This window comes from Thamnophis elegans, chromosome 7 (assembly GCF_009769535.1).
Source record: "Thamnophis elegans isolate rThaEle1 chromosome 7, rThaEle1.pri, whole genome shotgun sequence".
NCBI classification, from domain to species: Eukaryota; Metazoa; Chordata; class Lepidosauria; order Squamata; family Colubridae; genus Thamnophis; species Thamnophis elegans.
Window position 1 is genome coordinate 78,598,266 of NC_045547.1, and position 20,824 is coordinate 78,619,089.

General features: G+C 41.5%; 1 protein-coding gene across 1 annotated transcript in view; it reads right to left on the reverse strand.

The window, feature by feature from the left end:
• Positions 1-6,725: 6,725 nt before the first annotated feature.
• The window catches only part of ORC5 (origin recognition complex subunit 5), a 79,675-nt gene continuing 65,576 nt past the window's right edge, over positions 6,726-20,824 (reverse strand). Inside the window, 2 exon segments of the mRNA XM_032221718.1 lie at positions 6,726-7,243; positions 18,282-18,394. Coding sequence (XP_032077609.1) covers positions 7,198-7,243; positions 18,282-18,394 — 159 coding nt within the window. The 3' untranslated portion in view covers positions 6,726-7,197.

Below are 20,824 nucleotides of genomic sequence, written 5' to 3' on the forward strand. Positions count from 1 at the left end.
GGCCATTCACCGTCCACCTGTGGCTTTACGCTCAAGTCGGCCTTGATTTTGTTAGCTGTTCTTTTCTTCTGGCAGCTCTGCGCATGCGCACACTGGGAACCGGCTCCAGCTGGAGCTAGTGAGCCCGTTTTCACTGACAAGAGCGCTCGGGCCACCACAGGTTCCCCCTGATACAAGTGACATTGAGCTGGCCATGCCACCCCCCAGGTCAAACACAAACATGATGCGGCCTTCAATGACACCCCTGAGTTGACAACTGCCATGATTCACTTAACAAAGGAGGCACAAAAAATCGTGAAATGGGGCAAAACTCACTTAACAACTGCCTTGCTTGGCCCAAGAATTTTTGAGGCTCCATTGTGGTCGTATGTTGAGGATTTACAGGTTAAACATTGAATAACTTAAGGAAGGCACCTTGAAGATGATTGCTTCAAGTTAAACAGGCATCATTTTCATAGAGTTAAGGACCGATATTTTTAATGGTAACCATTATTCTTTTGAATCTGTCGCTTTCCAGAAGTCTGTTTGATACGTTACTGGGGGTATATAATAAAAAAAAAATGAGAACTTAAAATATGAAGAGACTCTATTGGTGCTATAACTTTATTGCCAAGTTGTCACGGATTTAATTAAGTCTGGAGAATGAGCGATCGCATGTCATTTTATATATAACTGGATGCCTTCATTGTAGGGATAAGTCTCCGTAGTAGGAGGTTCTTTAGCCCCACTGCACCACCGCCTGAGTTCCTTCAAAGAATGCAAATGCTGATGTACGTTAGTAGGAAGAAAACAAGCGAAACCAGTTATAAGAAAAAAACAAACACACAAGCATGTTTATTACCTGTTTAGGTAAACGGATAATTTAGGCATTCATCACTGGAAGATTAATCTATCATCTGTTTGGGTCTACAGTATCCCATTATTATCTATATCATTACCTGTTTCTATCATATCTGTCTATAGTATCCCATTATTTATATCATTCATCTGTCTATCTATCTATCATATCTACCTATCTATCTATCATCTCTATCTATCCTCTATCTATCTATCTATCTATCTATCTATCTATCTATCTATCTATCTATCTATCTATCTTCTATCTATCTATCTATCTATCTATCTATCTATCATTATCTATCTATCTATCTATCTATCTATCTATCTATCTATCTATCTATCTATATCATTATCTATCTATCTATCTATCTATCTATCTATCTATCTATCTATCTATCTATCCTCTATCTATCTATCTATCTATCTATCTATCTATCTATCTATCTATCTATCTATCATTATCTATCTATCTATCTCTATCTATCTATCTATCTATCATATCTATCTATCCTCTATCATCTCTATCATCTATCTATCTATTATCTATCTATACTATCTATCATCTATCTATCTATCTATCTATCTATCTATCTATCTATATCTATCTATCTATCTATCTATATCTATCTTATCATCTATCTATCTATCTATCTATCTATCTATCTATCTATCATATCTATCTATCAATCTATCTTATCATCTATCTTATCATCTATCTTATCATCTATCTATCTATCTATCTATCTATCTATCTATCTATCCTCTATCTATCTATCATCTATCATTATCTATCTATCTATCATATCTATCCTCTATCTATCTATCTATCATATCTATCTATCTATCTATCATCTATCTATCATATCTATCTATCTATCTATCTCATCTATCTATCTATCTATCTATCTATCTATCTATCTATCTATCTATCTATATCATATCTCTCTCTCTATCTCTCTATCTCTCTACATCCGTCTGTCCATGTCTCTATCAGTCTGTCCACCTCCCCACCCACTCCCATCCATGTATCTATGTATCTATGTATCCATCCATCCATCCATCCATCCATCCATCCATCCATCCATCCATCCATCCATCCAATACATATAGATATACATGAAAGGACTGGTTTTAATACTGCTTTTCATTTTTATTGTATTGTTTTCTATTTATTAACATTGTTTTAAGCCAACTTAAAGTGGTAAAATAAGTAGAAGCAGAGTATAATTTTAAAATCTAAAATACAGGCGTCAAGTTTTCTGCTCAGCTAACTGATGTCCCTTCCTACGTCTTTCCTTTTTGGGAATTTGTGGGCCAATGTCTGCGATACTTACAAATAATGAATTAGGATTCCTATCAGTTATAAAATTATTCCTGTTTACACCCTGTATGCATTAAAAAAAAAAGCAAGATATTCTTAGTTTAGCTGAATTCAAGTCTGAAACAGCAGTTAACTGAAAATTACAACTCACTTGAGAGCACCGGACTGATTAATCACATTTTGTTAGGAATTAAACTCAGCAGTGTGGCAAAATGTTCAATCACCAAATAATTCATAGTTTCTTTATTCTAAAATGAAGAGTTCTTTGGCATTCAGGTATCATGCCAGCAATTTCTCATGTGACAAAAATGCTTGTAACTAAATGGTTTAGTTCACCTTTACTGTGTTTCTACATAGAGCAGGAATTTTATTATCTATATATATTCTCTGTATAGCCTCATACTTGCTCACTGATATTCTACCAGGTATTAGAGTGGATGCCTGCCAAGTTCAGAATCAGAGAGTTGGAAAGGACCTTGGAGGTCTTCTAGTCCAACCCCCTGCTCAGGCAGGAGACCTTATACCATTTCAGACAAATGGCTGTCCAGCCTCTTCTTAAAAACCTCCAGTGACGGAGTAGTCACAGGTTCTAAAGCCATTCCGCCGATTAATTGTTCTGTTTAGAAATTTCCTCTTAGATTTAGGTTGGATCTCTCCAAAGATGGGCTGCACTTACTTTAACAACGGGTGTAAGGCCTATTTGGATGCTATTTGAAACCCTGACCATGGGTTTGCTGGTTGTGAGCGCGCGCACCCACCCATCTACATCTATCCACCCCACCCACCCAACATCTATCTATCCATCCATCCACCCATCCATCTATATCTATTCATGAAAACGGGCCCATCTTTTTTTTCCACAAAAAGGGCATGAATAGTCCTTAGGAGGCTTGTAGAGTGTTCGGGGGGGGGGGGAGCAAAAAATGGCCTGTTTTTCACAGAAGTGGGCCCGTTTTTGTCAAAAAAGGGCCCATTTTTTGTCAAAAAGGGGCATTAGGAAGCTTAGAGTGCTCCTGGGAGCTGGGGGGAGGGAAATGAGCAAAAAGGGCCCAATTTTTGCTCATTTCTGCCCCCCGCAGCTCCCAGGAGCTCTCTGAAAGCCTCCTACAAGCTATGCACGGCCATTTTGGTGAAGGGGGCGGGGTTTCAGGAGGCAAAAAAATGCTATATTCAGTGTATAAGACGCACCCAGCCTCTTTTTTGAGGGGAAAAGGTGCGTCTTATACTCCGAAAAATACGGTAAGTGAACCTGCCGTTTAGCCTATGCGTGTGTATAGGTATCAGGCTAAAGCAGGGGTCGGCAACCTTAAATACTTAAAAGAGCCATTTGGACCCATTTCCCACAGAAAAGAAAACACCGGGAGCCACAAAGTTCGTAACCAGACGCCCCCCCCCCACATTCAATTCTGGAGCCGACCGGAAGTCCGGTTCCCCCACCATAGAGTCACCTCCTAGCCTGGCATTCTTTTTCCTCTACCTGTCGTAACCAAAAGCCCTATCAATTGTGGAGCCGACCGGCGACAGGAAGGCTGCAGAACGAGGGATGAATTAAATCAATAAATAAAGTAAAACTTGGCAGAAGAAAGTTCGGCCTTTGTTTTTGTACTCTCAAAGCCGTTTTGTATCTGGTCCAGCCTCCGTTCCTTTCTATTCCTCTCTTTGCTCAGACTATTTAGATTCCAGAGTGCTGGTTTTGGAAGACGGATCTCTGCCAATAAGGTCTGCCTTGAAGTGAAAATATTCTCTCGTGTCCCCTCCTTGGTTGCTTCTTTAAAAATAAAAATCAAATTTTGACACCTCTTTACTGATTATTCCAAAGTTTGGCTTGCAATGTAGCGTCCTGGGCTCCCAAACTGCTGGTAGTCCTGGTTTTTTAAAAAAACAACCACCAAAACTGTTCTGACTTAGGCTTCCCGAGAAAGCATAAATCACAATCTTAGTCCCAAAAACCCTCTTCTATTTATACGGCTGTGAATTACGGTCATTCACAGCCCACAAGGCTTCACAAACAGTCCGTGAAGATTCGGACAGACGTCTGCTTGAGTTGCCACCGTCTTTCAGGGGAACGTTGATAAACACCCACCTTTATCTCCCTGGGAATGCTGCCAGAGACCTAATTGCCAAATGTGGAGCAAGGCCGAACTTAGTACAGAGTCAAACAGAACTTTTCAAAGCTTGAACCGACCAGAATGAACTAATTGTTTCCTGCAAAAGCTCACGTCCCGTGCGCTCCTCTTTTATGTCTTATGGGAGGGGCCAATCATCTCCAAGCCTTACACCCAAGAGGACCCTGTTTTCTTAATTGTTCTTGCCTTCTGGCAGCTCTGCGCATGCGCACACTGGGAACAGGCTCCTGCTGTTCTTCTGCCTCGCTGATGTCAAACTCTGGAAGCTCCAGAGGCAGCAAGTAACGAGATGGCCTTGGCCCTGTCTCGTTCGAGCCTTTCCCAGACTCCAGGACTGGCCCATGTTCCTCCCCAACCTCGTCACTGTCCGAATCTGCTGCAAGCTCTGATGGCCACTGGCAGGCCACAACAAAAACCACTGGAGTCATTTAATTGAAAAAGCTGATTTCTGGAGAAATGATTTTTTTTCCCAACAGGAGTGTATAAGGGGGAAGGGTCTGACAGGCAGCTATAGGGCTAGGTGCCTCCTTCCTACCTCCTCCTGCAGTGCTACATATCCCAAATACTGCACAGTCCCTAACTTGTCCATGTATTTTTAGATTAATAAAATACTTACCCTACCTCTACAAAAGCAAACTATTGTCTCAGAATGTAAATATCCTTAAGGCCAGGGGTGAAATGCTACCGGTTCGCTCTGGTTCGCCTGAAGTGGAAGTAAAAAACGCTACCAGTTTGCCTGAAATGGCAGTTTAAAAAAGCTACCGGTATTTTGGGCAAAAAGGTATTTCCAATGATTAGTTGTGACCCGCGATTTACATTACCATATTTTTCGGAGTATACGACGCACCTTTTTCCACCCTAAAAGAGGGCGAAAGCTTGGGTGTGTCTTATACACTGAATGTAGCCCCATCCCACCCACTGCCTCTGGGAGGCAGAGGCAGATATTTTTCCCTTGTTTTCCTCCCCAAAATCTAGGTGTGTCTTATACTTTGGAGCGTTTTATACTCCGAAAAATAGGGTAACTAGAATCGTCGGATTTCCTGCTTTCTAGGTAATCTAAATCGTGTGGCACAGCGGATTCCCCTCTCGCTGTTTTACTTACCTTTGCAGGCACGCTCGATAGCAGGCTCTGCCCGCCCACCCAGACGTCATCACATCTGTTTTTGACACTCTGTGCATGCCTGTGAGGTTCATGAGCCAAGGTGGCGCAGTGGTTAGAGTGCAGTTCTGCAGGCCACTTCAGCTGACTGCTATCTGCAGTTCGGCTGTTCAAATCTCACCGGCTCAGGGTTGACGCAGCCTTCCATCCTTCTGAGGTGGGTGAAATGAGGACCCAGATTGTGGGGGCAATATGCTGACTCTGTAAACCGCTTAGAGAGGGCTGAAAGCCCTATGAAGCGGTATATAAGTCTAACTGCTATTGCTATTCTGCGCATATGTGGAGGTGGTTCACTCACATTTGTGAACCAGTAATGAAGGTACGTAGATTTCACCCCCACTTATGGCTACTTCTCATAAAATAGGCTTAGCAGCTATAAACACTAGGCCTGTGATGGCAAACCTATGGCACACGTGTTTGTTAGGGCATGTGAGGCGTTGCTCTGTCAGCTCCAGCGTGCATGTGCGTGCTGGCCAGCTGACTTCGGCCTTCATTTTCGGCCATTTTTCGCCCTCCAGAGCCTTTCCTGACACCTCCGGAGGGCAAAAAACAACCCAACGTGCAAACCAGAAATTTGGGAATGGAACCGTTGCTGAACTTCCAGGTTTGCGCGTTGGGCTGTTTTTCGCCCTCCGGAGGTGTCAGGAAAGCCTCCTGAAGCCTCTGGAGGGCCTCCGGGGGGGGGGGGAGGCTGTTTTCACCCTCCCCAGGCTCCTAGAAAGCCTCTGGAGCCTGGGAAGGGCGAAAAAATGGGTCATCGCGCGCCCAAAGCAGGGAGAGGACAGGAGTCGCACGCGCACAACCCCCTGCACTCCCGTGACCCGACAAATGCGCGCCCGACAAATGCGTGCCGACAAAACGGCAATGTTGAAAGTGGGCCCACTAAAGCACGCCCACAAAACCGTGCCCACAAAAGCACGATTAGGGTTTTTAGGTTAGGATTAGGGTTGTTGACGTTGTTACCATTGTTTTCACGTTGTTTTCGATGGCGCGCTTTTGTCAGCGTGCATTTGTTGACATGCTTTAGTGGGCACGCTTTCAACGTCGCCGTTTTGTTGCGGCGGTTTTGTCGGCGTGCATTTGTTGGGCGCGCATTTGTCGGTGAACCCTGCACTCCCCCTTCCCCACTTTTGGCACGCGATGGGGAGAAGGTTAGCCATCATCGCACTAGGCGTTTCGTGAAAAGTTAAAGAGCAGATAAAATCCTCTTTTTTTTTTTTCCGGAGAGAAGCAGTGATGGTCAGTAAACTAAGATCTAGAAAGGAAAGGAAAGCATAGACCAGGTTGACTGTGTATTTATTGTATGAGGTACAATGGCGCCTTGGGGTCAGGACTGCCGTGGCAGACAAATGCAACACCTCCCATGGAGAGGAAGTGAAAAGGCTGGGTGTGGAAGCCTGCCGCCGGGTTCAAAGCGCAGGGGACTACGGCACAAAACAACATCTTTGTCAAATGGCTTTCAGGCAATCTCCGTGCTGGAATAAAATAATTAAGAGGGGAACAGATTGTGCGTGGTCCCTGCTGTTTGTAATTAACACCCCATACGCCAGGGTGTATCAGGGTGTAAAGCCTTCCCTGAACAGATCCGCCCAGACCAACTCCAGTGTTTTCATCATATTCCACGCTGGGCCAGCACCTGGCTTTGGACAAATCCAAGAGAAAACCCACGTCTTTCCTTCCTGGAACGCGAAAGGATGGGGGTGCAGCGATGGGGGTGCACCTCAGCCGACGTCGCTGCGCTCGTGGGGTCTTCACAAAAAGTCATATAAATACTTGGTGATGTCGAAGTTCACGGTCCTGAAAACATCAATGCAATAGATCAGTTTAATCAAATCCTTTCGTATGGCAAATAACAGAACAACAGGGTTGGAAGGGACCTTCCAACCCTATGAGCCAAGGTGGCACGGTGGTTAAATGCAGCACTGCAGGCTGACTGCTAGATCAGCAGTTCAGCGGTTCAAATCTCACCGGCTCAGGGTTGACTCAGCCTTCCATCCTTCCGAGGTGGGTAAAATGAGGACCCGGATTGTTGTTGGGGGCAATATGCTGACTCTGTAAACCGCTTAGAGAGGGCTGAAAGCCCTATGAAGCGGTATATAAGTCTACTGTTATTGCTATATATATTACCTTGGGAAGCCTTCTAGCCAACCCCTTGCTCAAGCAGGAGAGCCTAAACCAGGGCTGTCAAACTTGGCCGCATGTGCCACGTGCTGGCCAGACCCATGCCTGGTTTCGTGAAGGGGGGGGAAGCCCCCGATATGTCATGCGATGCTGCCATGATGATGCAAGTTTGACACCCCGGCCCTCTACCATTTCAGACAAGTGGCTGTCCATTTTCTTCTTAAAAACCTCCAGTGATGGAGGTCCCACAACTTCCGAAGGCAAGTCGTTCCACTGATTAATTATCCTCACTGTCAAGAAATTTCTCCTTAGTTCTAGGTTGCTTCTCTCCTTGATTAGTTTCCATTGTTTCTCGCCTTGCCTTCTGGAGCTTTGGAAAATAGGTTGATCTTTTTTGTGGCAGCCTCTTCAATATTGGGATATTGCTATTCTGTCCTTCTTTTCACTGGACTAGACGTACCCAACTCCGGTAACTGTTCTTCATATGTTTTAGCCTCCTAATCATCTTCGCTGCTCCTCTCTGCAATCTTTCCAGAGTCTCAACGTCTTTTTTAAAAACATGTTGACCTGAACTACCCTGCTCTCCCCTGAAAATAAGACCCCACTGGAAAATAATCCCTAGCGTGATTTTTTCAGGATGCTCGTAATATAAGACCTACCCCAGAAATAAGCCCTTGTTAAGATCATTGCCCAGATAAGATGCATTTAGTACTGTATTTCCCTGAAAATAAGACCTAACCAAAAATAAGACCTAATGCAACTTTTGAAGCAAAAAATAATATAAGAGCTGGTCTTATCTTCGGAGACACACGGTAGATGCAATATCTAAATATGTTACAAAGGCTTCATAAAACGCTATTAGTACTTCACGTGATCTTGATTATAACACATAACACAGGGCTCATGTGAATAATCTGAATGGAAGGAGTAAAAGCGTAATTAAACTAATTCTGATTAAGTTCCAAGTATTAAAAGATTGAAACGTTCACATACAGAGAACTTTTGGTGGACACCTCAATGCACTTGTGAAATGTTGCCCCTCATTAGGTGTGTCTATGCATTATTTTTAGATAAGTTAATACTTCTTGAATTCAAGGGACTGCTTGTTCGTAGGAGTAAAATTTTGACTGGCAAATAAAATGCATTTCTTTCTTGGAAAAATGAAATGAAACGAATGAAATCCTCGTTCCTAACCTTTAAATCCAGATTGATTCTCTCTTTATCTTTCTCCCACGCTTTGCAGTCGCAAGGAACATGTCTGGCAATATATCACCAGAATAGGGAACACTGTACACATAGTCCTCAACTTGCAACAGTTCATTTACTGACCATTCAAAGTTACAATGGCTCTGAAAAAAGTGATTTTATAACCCGGGGTAAAATCCAGCAAGTTTTGGAGAACGGGTAGCAGAAATTGTGAGTAGTGCAGAGAACTGGTAAATGCCACCTCTGGCTGGCCCCAAAGTGGGGTGGGAATGGAGATTTTGCAGTATCCTTCCCCTGCCACGCCCACCAAGCCACGCCCACAGAACTGGAAGTTAAAAAAAATGAATTTCACCACTGCTTATAACTGTTGTTTACATAGCATCCCCATGATCACATGATCAAAGTTCATAGGCTTATCAGATGAATTTATATATTGTATAAAAATATACGTACATTTTCTATTTCAATGTTCGTATTTTTTTAATAAAATTTTTATTTTTTGAATAAACACAAACACCTTAAAGTCATCTTCCATTACAGATTGTAGAAAGTGTGTCAATTGATTACAAAGAACTTTTGTGCATCCCTTCCACAGTCATCACCTATGATTCATATCAAATTGTATATTTTGCATCACATATATTTATATATATTGCTATCATCATACCTCATCCTTCGTATGACTAGAGTTGTTTTAACGTCCCTTTATAACAAACATTCCAAAATTTAAAACAAAACCACATAATGGCATTCCCTTATCTATTTTCAATATCACCCAGCCACATTATACCTTTCTAACACATTCAAAATAAAAATTAATACTGTTGCTCTTTAATTCTAGTGTAAAAATAGGACAAGCTGAATATATTGATAGATAGTAGAAATACACCGAAGGGAGGAGTAGAGGGAAAGAAGAAAGAGGGGTAGAGAGGGTGGGAGAGAGGATGGGAGGGAGGGTGAGAAGGAAGGGAGGGAGTGTATTGGGAGAGAGGAGTGGTAGAGGGGGAGGGGAAGTAGGGTAGAGGGGAATGTTGGAGGGAAGAAAGGAAAGTTGGAGGGGGGTGAAAGAAAGGGTGTATGGAGGGTTGAAGTGGTACATTGGGTTTGTATTTGGGGGGTATAGTTGACAAGAGGAATGGCTGTGTTTATTGTTCAATGTTATATGGCCCCGGTTATGCACAGTATATGTGACTGTACGAAATGAAAATGAAAATAAAACACATTTACACAAAATAAAAATTAATTATGTTTAATAACAAAAAAAAATTGGACCTCTTTTCTTAATCATTGTTTACAATTTATATCCAATTTCCCTTTTATCATGTAAGTACAAATTATGACATTATTATCATTATCAGTCATTTATTTAACAATAGGTTGACTAAGTTTAACTTATTTAATGTTCGTTAGTTTTAAATTGCAGGTCGACAAAGAAATTGGATGGAGCTGAAATGCTGAGAAAAATTTAACAGGCTGATTGGGTTTGTCCTTATAAAATAGTATTTCAGGTACAGGACGCCTTCATCTAATTTAAGCAGTCATATTTATATAGGTTTTGACTACATTTCTTTTTCTTTTTCCCTATGAATTCAAAAGTTAAATTGCTTTGTTCTTAATTTAACATTTTTCTCCCCAAAAAAACCCTTTTGGTAGAATGTAATTTGGAAATATTTCAGACACGACAGAGTTTGATTTTGTAATTCGTCTTCTCTGTTGAAAAAGATGATAGGAATGCAAATCCAAGAAGATGTGCCAAGTTTATTATTTTAGCTTACTGAGTGACAGATGTGCTAATATGTATGTACCATTATGAGTGGGAGGGAAGGAGGGGAGGAAGGAAGAAAAGGAAGGAGGGAGAAAAGGAGGGAAAGGAAAGAAGAGGGAGAGAGGAAGGGATGAAGGAAAGAAGAAAAGGAAGGAGGGAGGGAGGGAAAGGAAAGAAGAGGGAGGGAGGGAAGGGATGAAGGAAGGGAGAAAAGGAAGGAGGGAGGAAGGAAGGGAAGGGAAAGAAGAGGGAGGGAGGGGGGAAGGGAATGGAAAGAAGAGGGAGGGAGTGAAGGGAGAGGAGAAAGGAAGAAAGGAAAGGAAGGTGGGAGGAAGGAAGGAAGGGAAGGAAGAGGGAGGAAGGGAAGGGAAAGGAAAGAAGAGGGAGGGAGAAAGGGAATGGAAAGAAGAGGGAGGGAGGGAAGGGAGGGGAGAAAGGAAGAAAGGAAAGGAAGGTGGGAGGAAGGAAGGAAGGAAGGGAAGGAAGAGGGAAGGAAGGGATAAAGGAAGGAAGAAAAGGAGGAAGGGAAGGTGGAAGGAAGGAAGGAGGAAGAAGAAGAAGAAGAGGAAGCATTCCTGTTGATGTATAACATATTCAGAAGCATATTGAGAATGATGCCTAGTTTTCTAGTTGCGCTGGTTTTCAGATTCAAAAATTTACCCTCAGTTTAAGCCAAATAATAATTTTAGCTCCAGATAAAAAGGATTTTTTTTTTAAAGCTAGTAAACACAGCTCGCTGTTTGGAGATGCAAAACAGCAATCGGGTTTGCTATTGAACATTCTGGTCCCCTTCCAAACCACCTGTTCTAGCTTTATGTTACGGCATGGTTCTCCTTTCATCTGCATCAATTTGCAATCTGCATCCTTCCATTCTTAGCAGCGGTTCACGCCTGCCTTTTGACGGAACTTAAACAATCCAAGAACACTTTGATGGTATTTTTGTATTTTGCCAGGAAAAAAAGAGGGATGCCTTTAGAAGAGTAAAAGATTCCTTCCCACCCCCTTTTTCTGAAATTAATATTGATCTTTCAGTATTCACATTCCATGCCGAGGTTATGTATGTATGTATGTATGTATGTATGTATGTATGTATGTATGTATGTATAAAGGAAACCTCGGCATGGAATGTGAATACTGAAAGATCAATATTAATTTCAGAAAAAGGGGGTGGGAAGGAATATATACATATATACACATATACACACACACACACACACACACACACACACACACACACACACACACACACACACACACATATATATATATATATATATATATATATATATATATATAAAGGAAAAAACCCAAGAACAAAAGATGTTTTTTTTTAGAAGTATATATTGCCAAAAAAAAAAAGCAAGAAATTGTAATTTTAATGATTACCGTATTTTTGAGGATATAAGACGCACCTTTTTCCCCTCAAAAAAGAGGGTGAAAATCTGGGTGCGTCTTATACACTGAATACAGCATTTTTTTGGCCTCCCGAAACCCTGCCCCCTTTGCAAAAATGGCTGTGCATAGCCGTTAGGAGGCTTCCAGAGTGCTCCTGGGGGGCTGGGGAGGGCAGAAATGAGCGAAAAACAGGTCATTTTTTGCTTGTTTTTGCTCTCCCCCAGCCCCCAGAAGCATTCTTCAAGCCTCCTAAATGCTATGCATGCCGTTTGTTTTTTTTTGACAAAAAACAGGCCCGTTTTCGCAAAAAAGCGGACTGTTTTTGGGAGGTCTGCAGAGTGCAAAAACTTTTTTTTTTAATTTGCCTCTTCAAAATCTTGGTGCGTCTTATACCTCAGTGCGTCTTATACTCCAAAAAAAGACGGTAAATGAATGGTCTCTGCTTTTCAAGGCCATCCGTTCCAGTTTTGATATCGTTGTTAAGATCACATTTAAAAAAATAATTCATGTCTGTGAAATTATACAAAGCAGGAAAGCTTCCAATATGTTTCAGCCTGAAGTGACAGTTAGGAAGTTTATTCGGTTAGGGCATTATTCATAAAACCCGAATGCCAAAACATGGGCAAGATGGAAGCCCTAGATCAGTGTTTCTCAACCTTGGCAACTTGAAGATGTCCGGACTTCAACTCCCAGAATTCCCCAGCCAGCGAATGCTGGCTGGGGAATTCTGGGAGTTGAAGTCCGGACATCTTCAATTTGCCAAGGTTGAGAAACACTGCCCTAGATTAAAGAGGTGTAACATTGTTTCCTTGACAGGTATTAGATTGTCCTCATGCATTTTTTGTAATCTAAAACATCTCATTTTCTACGAAAAAAAATTTGATCACTTTTTCAGATGATGAGTGTCAAGAATTGTAAAATATCGTTACGGCAGATGTTACCGACTCGCTGTTCATTAAAGCAGCCTCGTTTTTTTCAAGCTTTCATACGAGCTTCATCAAAGGTATCAGAGCTGACTAACTTACCAGTTGCAGTGATTCACTTAACAATTGTGGCAAGGAAGGTCGCAAAATGGGGGTAAAACTCACTTAACAAATATCCCACCTAGGCTTCCCAAGAGCATGAAGCAAACTTCTTGTCCTGACAAAAAACCCTTTTATTAATTGACTGTGAATTCTGCTCGTTCATGTCCAGCAAAGTCTTTCAAGGGAGGATTTACAGTCACAGACCTTATCTGACTTGGAGAGCTGCCAGGCCGATATCTGCAAAACTTGGCAAGGAGTCTCGGAGAGTCACGAACCAATTAAGCGAACTAATTGTCTCCTGCAAACTCCACTCCCCTTTCGCTCCTCTTTTATTTCCTCTGCGAGGGGCCATTCATCATCCACCTGTGGCCTTACTCCCTGTTCTTTAGCTGTTCCCTTCGCCTGGCAATTCTGCGCATGTGCACACTGGGAACAGGTCCCAGCTGTTTGTCTGCTTCACTGACATCTGACTCTGAAGGCAGCTGATAACTGCCATACGGCCCTGGCCCCCTCTCTGCCTCCGACACAGAGCCCTCATCAGAGCCTTCCCCAGACTCCAGGACTGGCCCATCTTCCTCCCCAACCTCCTCACTGTCCAAATCTGCTTCCAGCGCCACTGGCGGGCCACAACACTACTTAACAACAGGATTCAATTCTGGTTGTAAGTTGCTTTAAAGGGTCAATTCTTGAGGTGAATGCTTTTCATTTTAGTTCACAAAAAAGATTCAAAAAAGGGGCATGGCTAAAATGATTTTTTTTTTGTTGTTTAAGTCTCTTTAGCACAATTTCTGAACCGTGTTCAAAGTGTGCACAATGGCATTGTGCTTCCTATAAAGGTAGTTCTTAAGGGAAGATTTCACACACCAGCTGAAAAGCAACACAATTTCTTAACTTGGGATTCTGCAAACGCTTGTATTGCCCGAACTTCAAAACTGTCGACTCGGGAAAAGAGAGATGAAATAATGTTCTCCTGACTGTGAATGTTGCGATGCCGGATCAGAGAAAGCCTGATCATCTCAACATCAGCAAGATTTAAAGATTTGATTCGCTCTTTTTCCACTGAAAGGAAACTCAAAGCAGCTACGAAAAGGCATATTAAAAAAACAACACTGTAGGGAAGCGGGGGAAAAAAAGAACAAATCAAGTTCGCAAGTAAAGGCATAAATAACACTTCGACTATAAAGAAAGCATTGGAAAAAAAAATAGCAGGACACCTGCTGAAAGGCTAAATATTTACTGGAATAAGGAAATATTTGTCTACCAGGAGGAAAACAGTGAAGAAGGAGCAAGCTTGGGCTCCCTTGGCAGGGAGTTTTAATCTCTGAGAATAGCAACTAAGAGAATAGCTCGGACTTTCCTACCAAATCTCTCAGAGACCCAGCCCTAAGATCTAAAAACTAAGTAGTCTTGAGGGCCACCAAACTCCTTCTAACAATATCCAGGTAGCCCTAGACTTACGACCACAATTGATCGCAGGCCAAGGACTGCCTGTATAAAATTTCTGTTTGCTAAGCGAGACGGTTGCTAAGTGAACTTCGCCCCATTACACAACCTTCCTTGCTGCATGTTGTGGCCTGTCGGCCGCAGATCCCTCCAACAGCCAATTCAGAGGAGGAGGAGGAGGAGGAGGAGTGGGAGTTAGGGTCAGCATCAAGACAACATGAGAGTTCTGAGGGGGAAGAGCAATAGCAATAGCAGTAGACTTATATGCCGCTTCATAGGCCTTTCAGGCCTCTCTAAGCGGTTTACAGAGAGTCAGCATATTGCCCCCAACAATCTGGGTCCTCATTTTACCCACCTCGGAAGGATGGAAGGCTGAGGGAATAGAGCTGGCAGAGAGACAGAGGCCATCCGTCAGCCCGCAGATGGAGAATCAACAGCCCCCAGGTCTGGAGGTGGCTGATGAGGAGGAGCAGCTGGGTCCAGTGCCTGACGCGCAGACGTGCAGAAGGCAGAAGAGAGGAGAGCAGTGGAAATCTATGGGCTGGTCCTTGGGACAGAAGAGCCATCGCTGCTAGCAAATCCCCAATTTAGCTCTGGGGATGTGCAGAAGGCAGAGGAGAGGAGAGCAGTGGAAATCAATGGGCCGGTCCTTGGGAAGGAAGAGCCACCACTGCAGGAGAAGCCCCACCCTAGCTTTGGGGATAAAAGGCAGGGGGCGGAGATGAATAGATGTGACAGAGGAGAGGAGAGCAGTGGAAATCTATGAGCTGGTCCTTGGGATGGAAGAGCCACCGCTGCTAGTGAAGCCCCACCCTAGCTCTGGGGATAAGAGGCAGGGGGCGGAGATGGATGGATGTGGCAGAGGAGAGGAGAGCAGTGGAAATCTATGAGCCGGTCCTTGAGATGGAAGAGCCACCGCTGCTAACGAAGCCCCACCCTAGCTCTGGGGATAAAAGGCAGGGGGCGGAGATGAATAGATGTGGCAGACAACTATTCATCTCCCTGACGGATAGACCTGTTAGCCTGCAGTGAGGGAGACTTTTTGCCGGGGCTCCTGGGACTCCTAATAAAGGAATCATTGCTTCAACTGTTGTGTTTGGGGAGCTGGATCAGAACACCACAGTTGTTAAGCGAACAATGCAGTTGTTAAGTGAATCCGGTTTCCCAATTGACTCCCCTTGTCAGCAGGTTGCAAAAGAGGATCATGTTGCAACCGTCATAAATATGAGTCAGTCGCCAAGCAATTGAATTTTGATCACATGGGCGTGGGGATGCTGCAATGGACATATAAGTGTGAAAAAGAGTCGTAAGTCCCTTTTTTCAGGGCCACCATAACTTTGAACAGTCATTAAACGAACAAGAGGAATACCTGTGCTTTGTCTGCATTCGCTTTGCTGCAGTGGTGGGTCCTGGATCCCGTTCCAACCGGCGTCCACAGTGCGCGCATGCCTCTTAGCACCTCTGTGAGCCTCCGCGACACTCCAGCTGCTCAGCGAAGCATTCCGCAGGCGCTGTACGCGCCACGCACGTGCGTGGAAGCACCGCAGACTTAAAAAACCAGTAAGGAGCTCATGCCGGCGGGCAGGACCTCCGGAGCACCATACCAGAACGGTATCCGGTGCTCCGGGCAGGCTCCGGTACGCCCGTAGTGGGGCGTACCGCCTGCAATCCACCACTGCTTTGCTGATAACAGAATTCACTTCGTTGGGAACAGAAAGTCGTTTTCATTGGAGGAGGAAGAGAAGGCAAGTTGGACAGCTTTAAAAAGGATGCTCCATTAAGATCGTAGAGGATTCTGGGTAGAATTTGAATAATGAAGGATTTGGCTGACAGCTAAATATACTGTAAAACCAAATGTGCGACATGGTCATAAGCGTGAAAAAACGGTCATAAGTCCGTGTAACCTTGAATGGTCATTAAATAAATTGTTGTTAAGTCAAGGACTACATGTACAATATGAATACCTATATTTAGAGGTGTCTTTCAATGGGCCATTGAAAGAGTTGCAATAAGGGAATAACTTCGTTTCATTTTACATCTAGCTGTATCGTTTCGGACCTGTGGAAGTTTCAAAAGTTTTTGCTCAAAGCCAGTGTCACCATGGCCAAATCCAATATTGTCAGGAACAAATGAAGTGGACAATTCCAGTCTTAGCTGTATAGATGTACTCCTGGCCATTGCCAAAATAAAATAGGCTCAGGGCCAAAATTAAAAATATGAAAACGTTTATGTTTGTTATTGAGTCTTTCGTCTGCACTTCCGTAACTGTCTGGTTTGGTTCTGCAACCCAACAAGGCAGACACAGACTTCAGAGGATAATTAGAACTGCAGAAATAACAATGGCTGCCAACCTGCCTTCCATTGAGAATCTGCACGCTGCACGAGTCAAAAAGAGGGCTGTGAAAATATCTACAGACCCTTCAACATTCTGGACAACAATTGCTTCAATTCCTACCCTCAAAACTATGCTATAGAGCACTGCACACCAGAACAACTAAACACAAGGACAGTTTTTTTCTTGAACGCCATCGCTCTGCTAAACAAATAATTTTCTCAACGCTGTCAAACTAGTCTCTAAGTCTGCATTACTATTAATCTTCTTATCATTCCTATCACCCATCTCCTCCCACTTATGACTGAATGACTGCAATTTTGATGCTTGTATCCTTATGATTTATATTGATTGTTTCCTAATACAATTTGATTGCTTATTTGTACCCTATGACTAGCATTGTGTTGTAGCTTATGATTTGTGAGGAATGTATCTTTTCATTTATGTACACTGAGAGTATATGCACCAAAGACCAATTCCTTGTGTTCCTAATAACAATTGGCCAATAAAGAATTCAATTCAATTCCATTTCTATTCCATTCCATATTTCTATGGAATTCTATTCTATTCTATTCCATATTTTCTTTTATTTTCTATTCTATTCCATTCCATTCTTTCTATTCTATTCTATTCTATTCCATATTTCCTATTCTATTCTATTCCATTCCATATTTTCTATTCTATTACATTTCTATTCCATTCCATTCCATATATTCTATTCTATTTCCATTCCATATTTTCTATTCTATTCTATTCCATTCCATTCCATATTTTCTATTCTATTCTATTCCATTCCATATTTTCTATTCTATTCTATTCCATTCCATTCCATATTTTCTATTCTATTCTATTCCATTCCATATTTTCTATTCTATTCTATTCCATTCCATATTTTCTATTCTATTACATTTCTATTCCATTCCATTCCATATATTCTATTCTATTTCCATTCCATATTTTCTATTCTATTCTATTCTATTCCATTCCATTCCATATATTCTATTCTATTTCCATTCCATATTTTCTATTCTATTTCCATTCCATATTTTCTATTCTATTTCCATTCCATATTTTCTATTCTATTTCCATTCCATATTTTCTATTCTATTTCCATTCCATATTTTCTATTCTATTCTATTCCATTCCATATTTTCTATTCTATTTCCATTCCATATTTTCTATTCTATTTCCATTCCATATTTTCTATTCTATTCTATTCTATTCCATTCCATTCCATATTTTCTATTCTATTACATATTTCTATTCCATTCCATTCCATATATTCTATTCTATTCCATTCCATATATTCTATTCTATTTCTATTCTATTCCATTCCATATATTCTATTCTATTTCTATTCCATTTCTATTCCATTCCATATTTTCTATTCTATTTCTATTCTATTCTATTCCATTCCATATATTCTATTCTATTTCTATTCCATTTCTATTCCATTCCATATTTTCTATTCTATTCTCTTCTATTCTAAAAATCTGATTGAAAAACCATCGATTTTTATCCACCCTGGAAGTCAGGGACAAAGCTTACCTGGAAATGGCTCTGATGAAATCCAGGGAAACTGCACATTTGTATCTTGGTCCATTAAACTGATCGTCATGGCCAATCAAGGTTAAGAGTTGCAGTGTTACAAGAGATGTAATCTGAAAGGGGAGAGAAAGGTTATTTGGTTTGGCTTTCAACCATGTTGGCATTACTGCAAAGGTAGCGTGATTGCTTTCCACAGGTTGACCTTCACTTACGGCCACATTGGAGCCCCAAATTTCTGTTGTTAAGTGAGTTTGGCCCCATTTTACGACCTTGCTTGCCACAGTTGTTAAGTGAATGACTGCAGTTCTTAAAGTTAGTAACATGGTTGTTGAGTGAATCTGACTTCCCCATTGACTTTGCTTGTCAGATGGTCGCAAAAGGGGAACCCCCGGGACACTGCAACTGTCATAAGTATGGACCAGTTGCCAAGTGGCCAAATGTTGATCACATGACCACGGGGATGCTGCAAAGGTGGTGGAAAAAGTTCATCAGTCACATCTTTCGCAGGGCCGTTGTAAATTTGAATTAAGCATACCGAACGTTATATCTGCAGAACTAAAAAAACGTGTAACGGTGATTAAAGATGCAAACTAACAGAGACACCCACGATAAAGAAAGCATACAGTGATTGCATGCACAACTTACACTGTTCGTCAACTAAATACCTGCTACAAAAGTGATACATATCATCTTTATAATGTAGAACTGTTTTGTGCATTTATATGCACATGCCTTAGAAACAGAGCTAGCTAGATGATAGATAGATAGATAGATAGATAGATAGATAGATAGATAGATAGATAGATAGATAGAATAAAGGTAAAGGTTCCCCTTGAACATATGTGCTAGTCGTTCCCGGCTCTAGGGAGCAGTGCTCATCTGTGTTTCAAAGCCGAAGAGCCAGCGCTGTCCGAAGACGTCTCTGTGGTCATGTGGCCGGCATGATTAAACACTTAAGGCGCACGGAATGCTGTTCCCTTCCCACCAAAGGTGGTCCCTGTTTTTCTACTTGCATTTTTACATACTTTCAAACTGCTATGTTAGCAGAAGCTGGGACAAGCAACGGGAGCTCACTCTGTTACGCGGCGCTAGGGATTCGAACCACCGAACTGCCAACCTTTCTGATCGACAAACTCAGCCTCTTAGTCATTGAGGCACCACATCCCTAGATAGACAAGTAGATACAGATAAATTGTAGATAAGTAGCTGATACATGGAAGATAGATAGATAGATAGATAGATAGATAGATAGATAGATAGATAGATAGATAGAAGATAGATAGAAGATAGATAGATGATGATAAATAGATAGATATTAGATAGATGGAAGGAAGATAGATAGAAGATAGATAGATGATGACAGACAGACAGACAGACAGATAGATATTAGATAGATGGAAGGAAGATAGAAGATAGATAAATGACAATAGATGATAGATAGATAGATAGATAGATAGATAGATAGATAGATAGATAGATAGATAGATAGATAGATAGATATTGGGTAGATAGATGGAAGGAAGATAGATAGAAGATAGATAGATGATGACAATATAGATAGATAGATAGATAGATAGATAGATAGATAGATAGATAGATAGATAGATAGATAGATGGAAGATAGATAGAAGATAGATGATGATGATAGATATTAGATGGAAGGAAGATAGATAGAAGATAGATAGATAATGACAGATAGATAGATAGATAGATAGATAGATAGATAGATAGATAGATAGATAGATAGATAGATAGATGGAAGATAGATAGAAGATAGATGATGATGATAAATAGATATTAGATGGAAGATAGATAGAAGATAGATAGATAATGATGATAGATAGATAGATAGATAGATAGATAGATAGATAGATAGATAGATAGATAGATAGATATTAGATAGATGGAAGGAAGATGGATAGAAGATAGATAGATGATGATAAATAGATTGATATTAGATAGATGGAAGGAAGATAGATAGATAGAAGATAGATGATGATAAATAGATATTAGATGGAAGGAAGATAGATAGAAGATAGATAATGACGATAGATAGATAGATAGATAGATAGATAGATAGATAGATAGATAGATAGATAGATAGATAGATATTAGATAGATGGATGGAAGATGGATAGAAGATAGATGATGATAAATAGATTGATATTAGATAGATGGAAGGAAGATAGATAGATAGATAGATAGATAGATAGATAGATAGATAGATAGATAGATAGATAGATATTAGGTAGATAGATGGAAGGAAGATAGCAATAGCAATAGCAGTTAGACTTATATACCGCTTCATAGGGCTTTCAGCCCCCTCTAAGTGGTTTACAGAGTCAGCATATCGCCCCCACAGTCCGGGTCCTCATTTCACCAACCTCGGAAGGATGGAAGGCTGAGTCAACCTTGAGCCGGTGAGAATAGAACCGCTGAACTGCAGATAACAGTCAGCTGAAGTGGCCTGCAGTACTGCACCCTAACCACTGCGCCACCTCGATAGATAGAAAGATGGATGGATGGACACACACACACACACT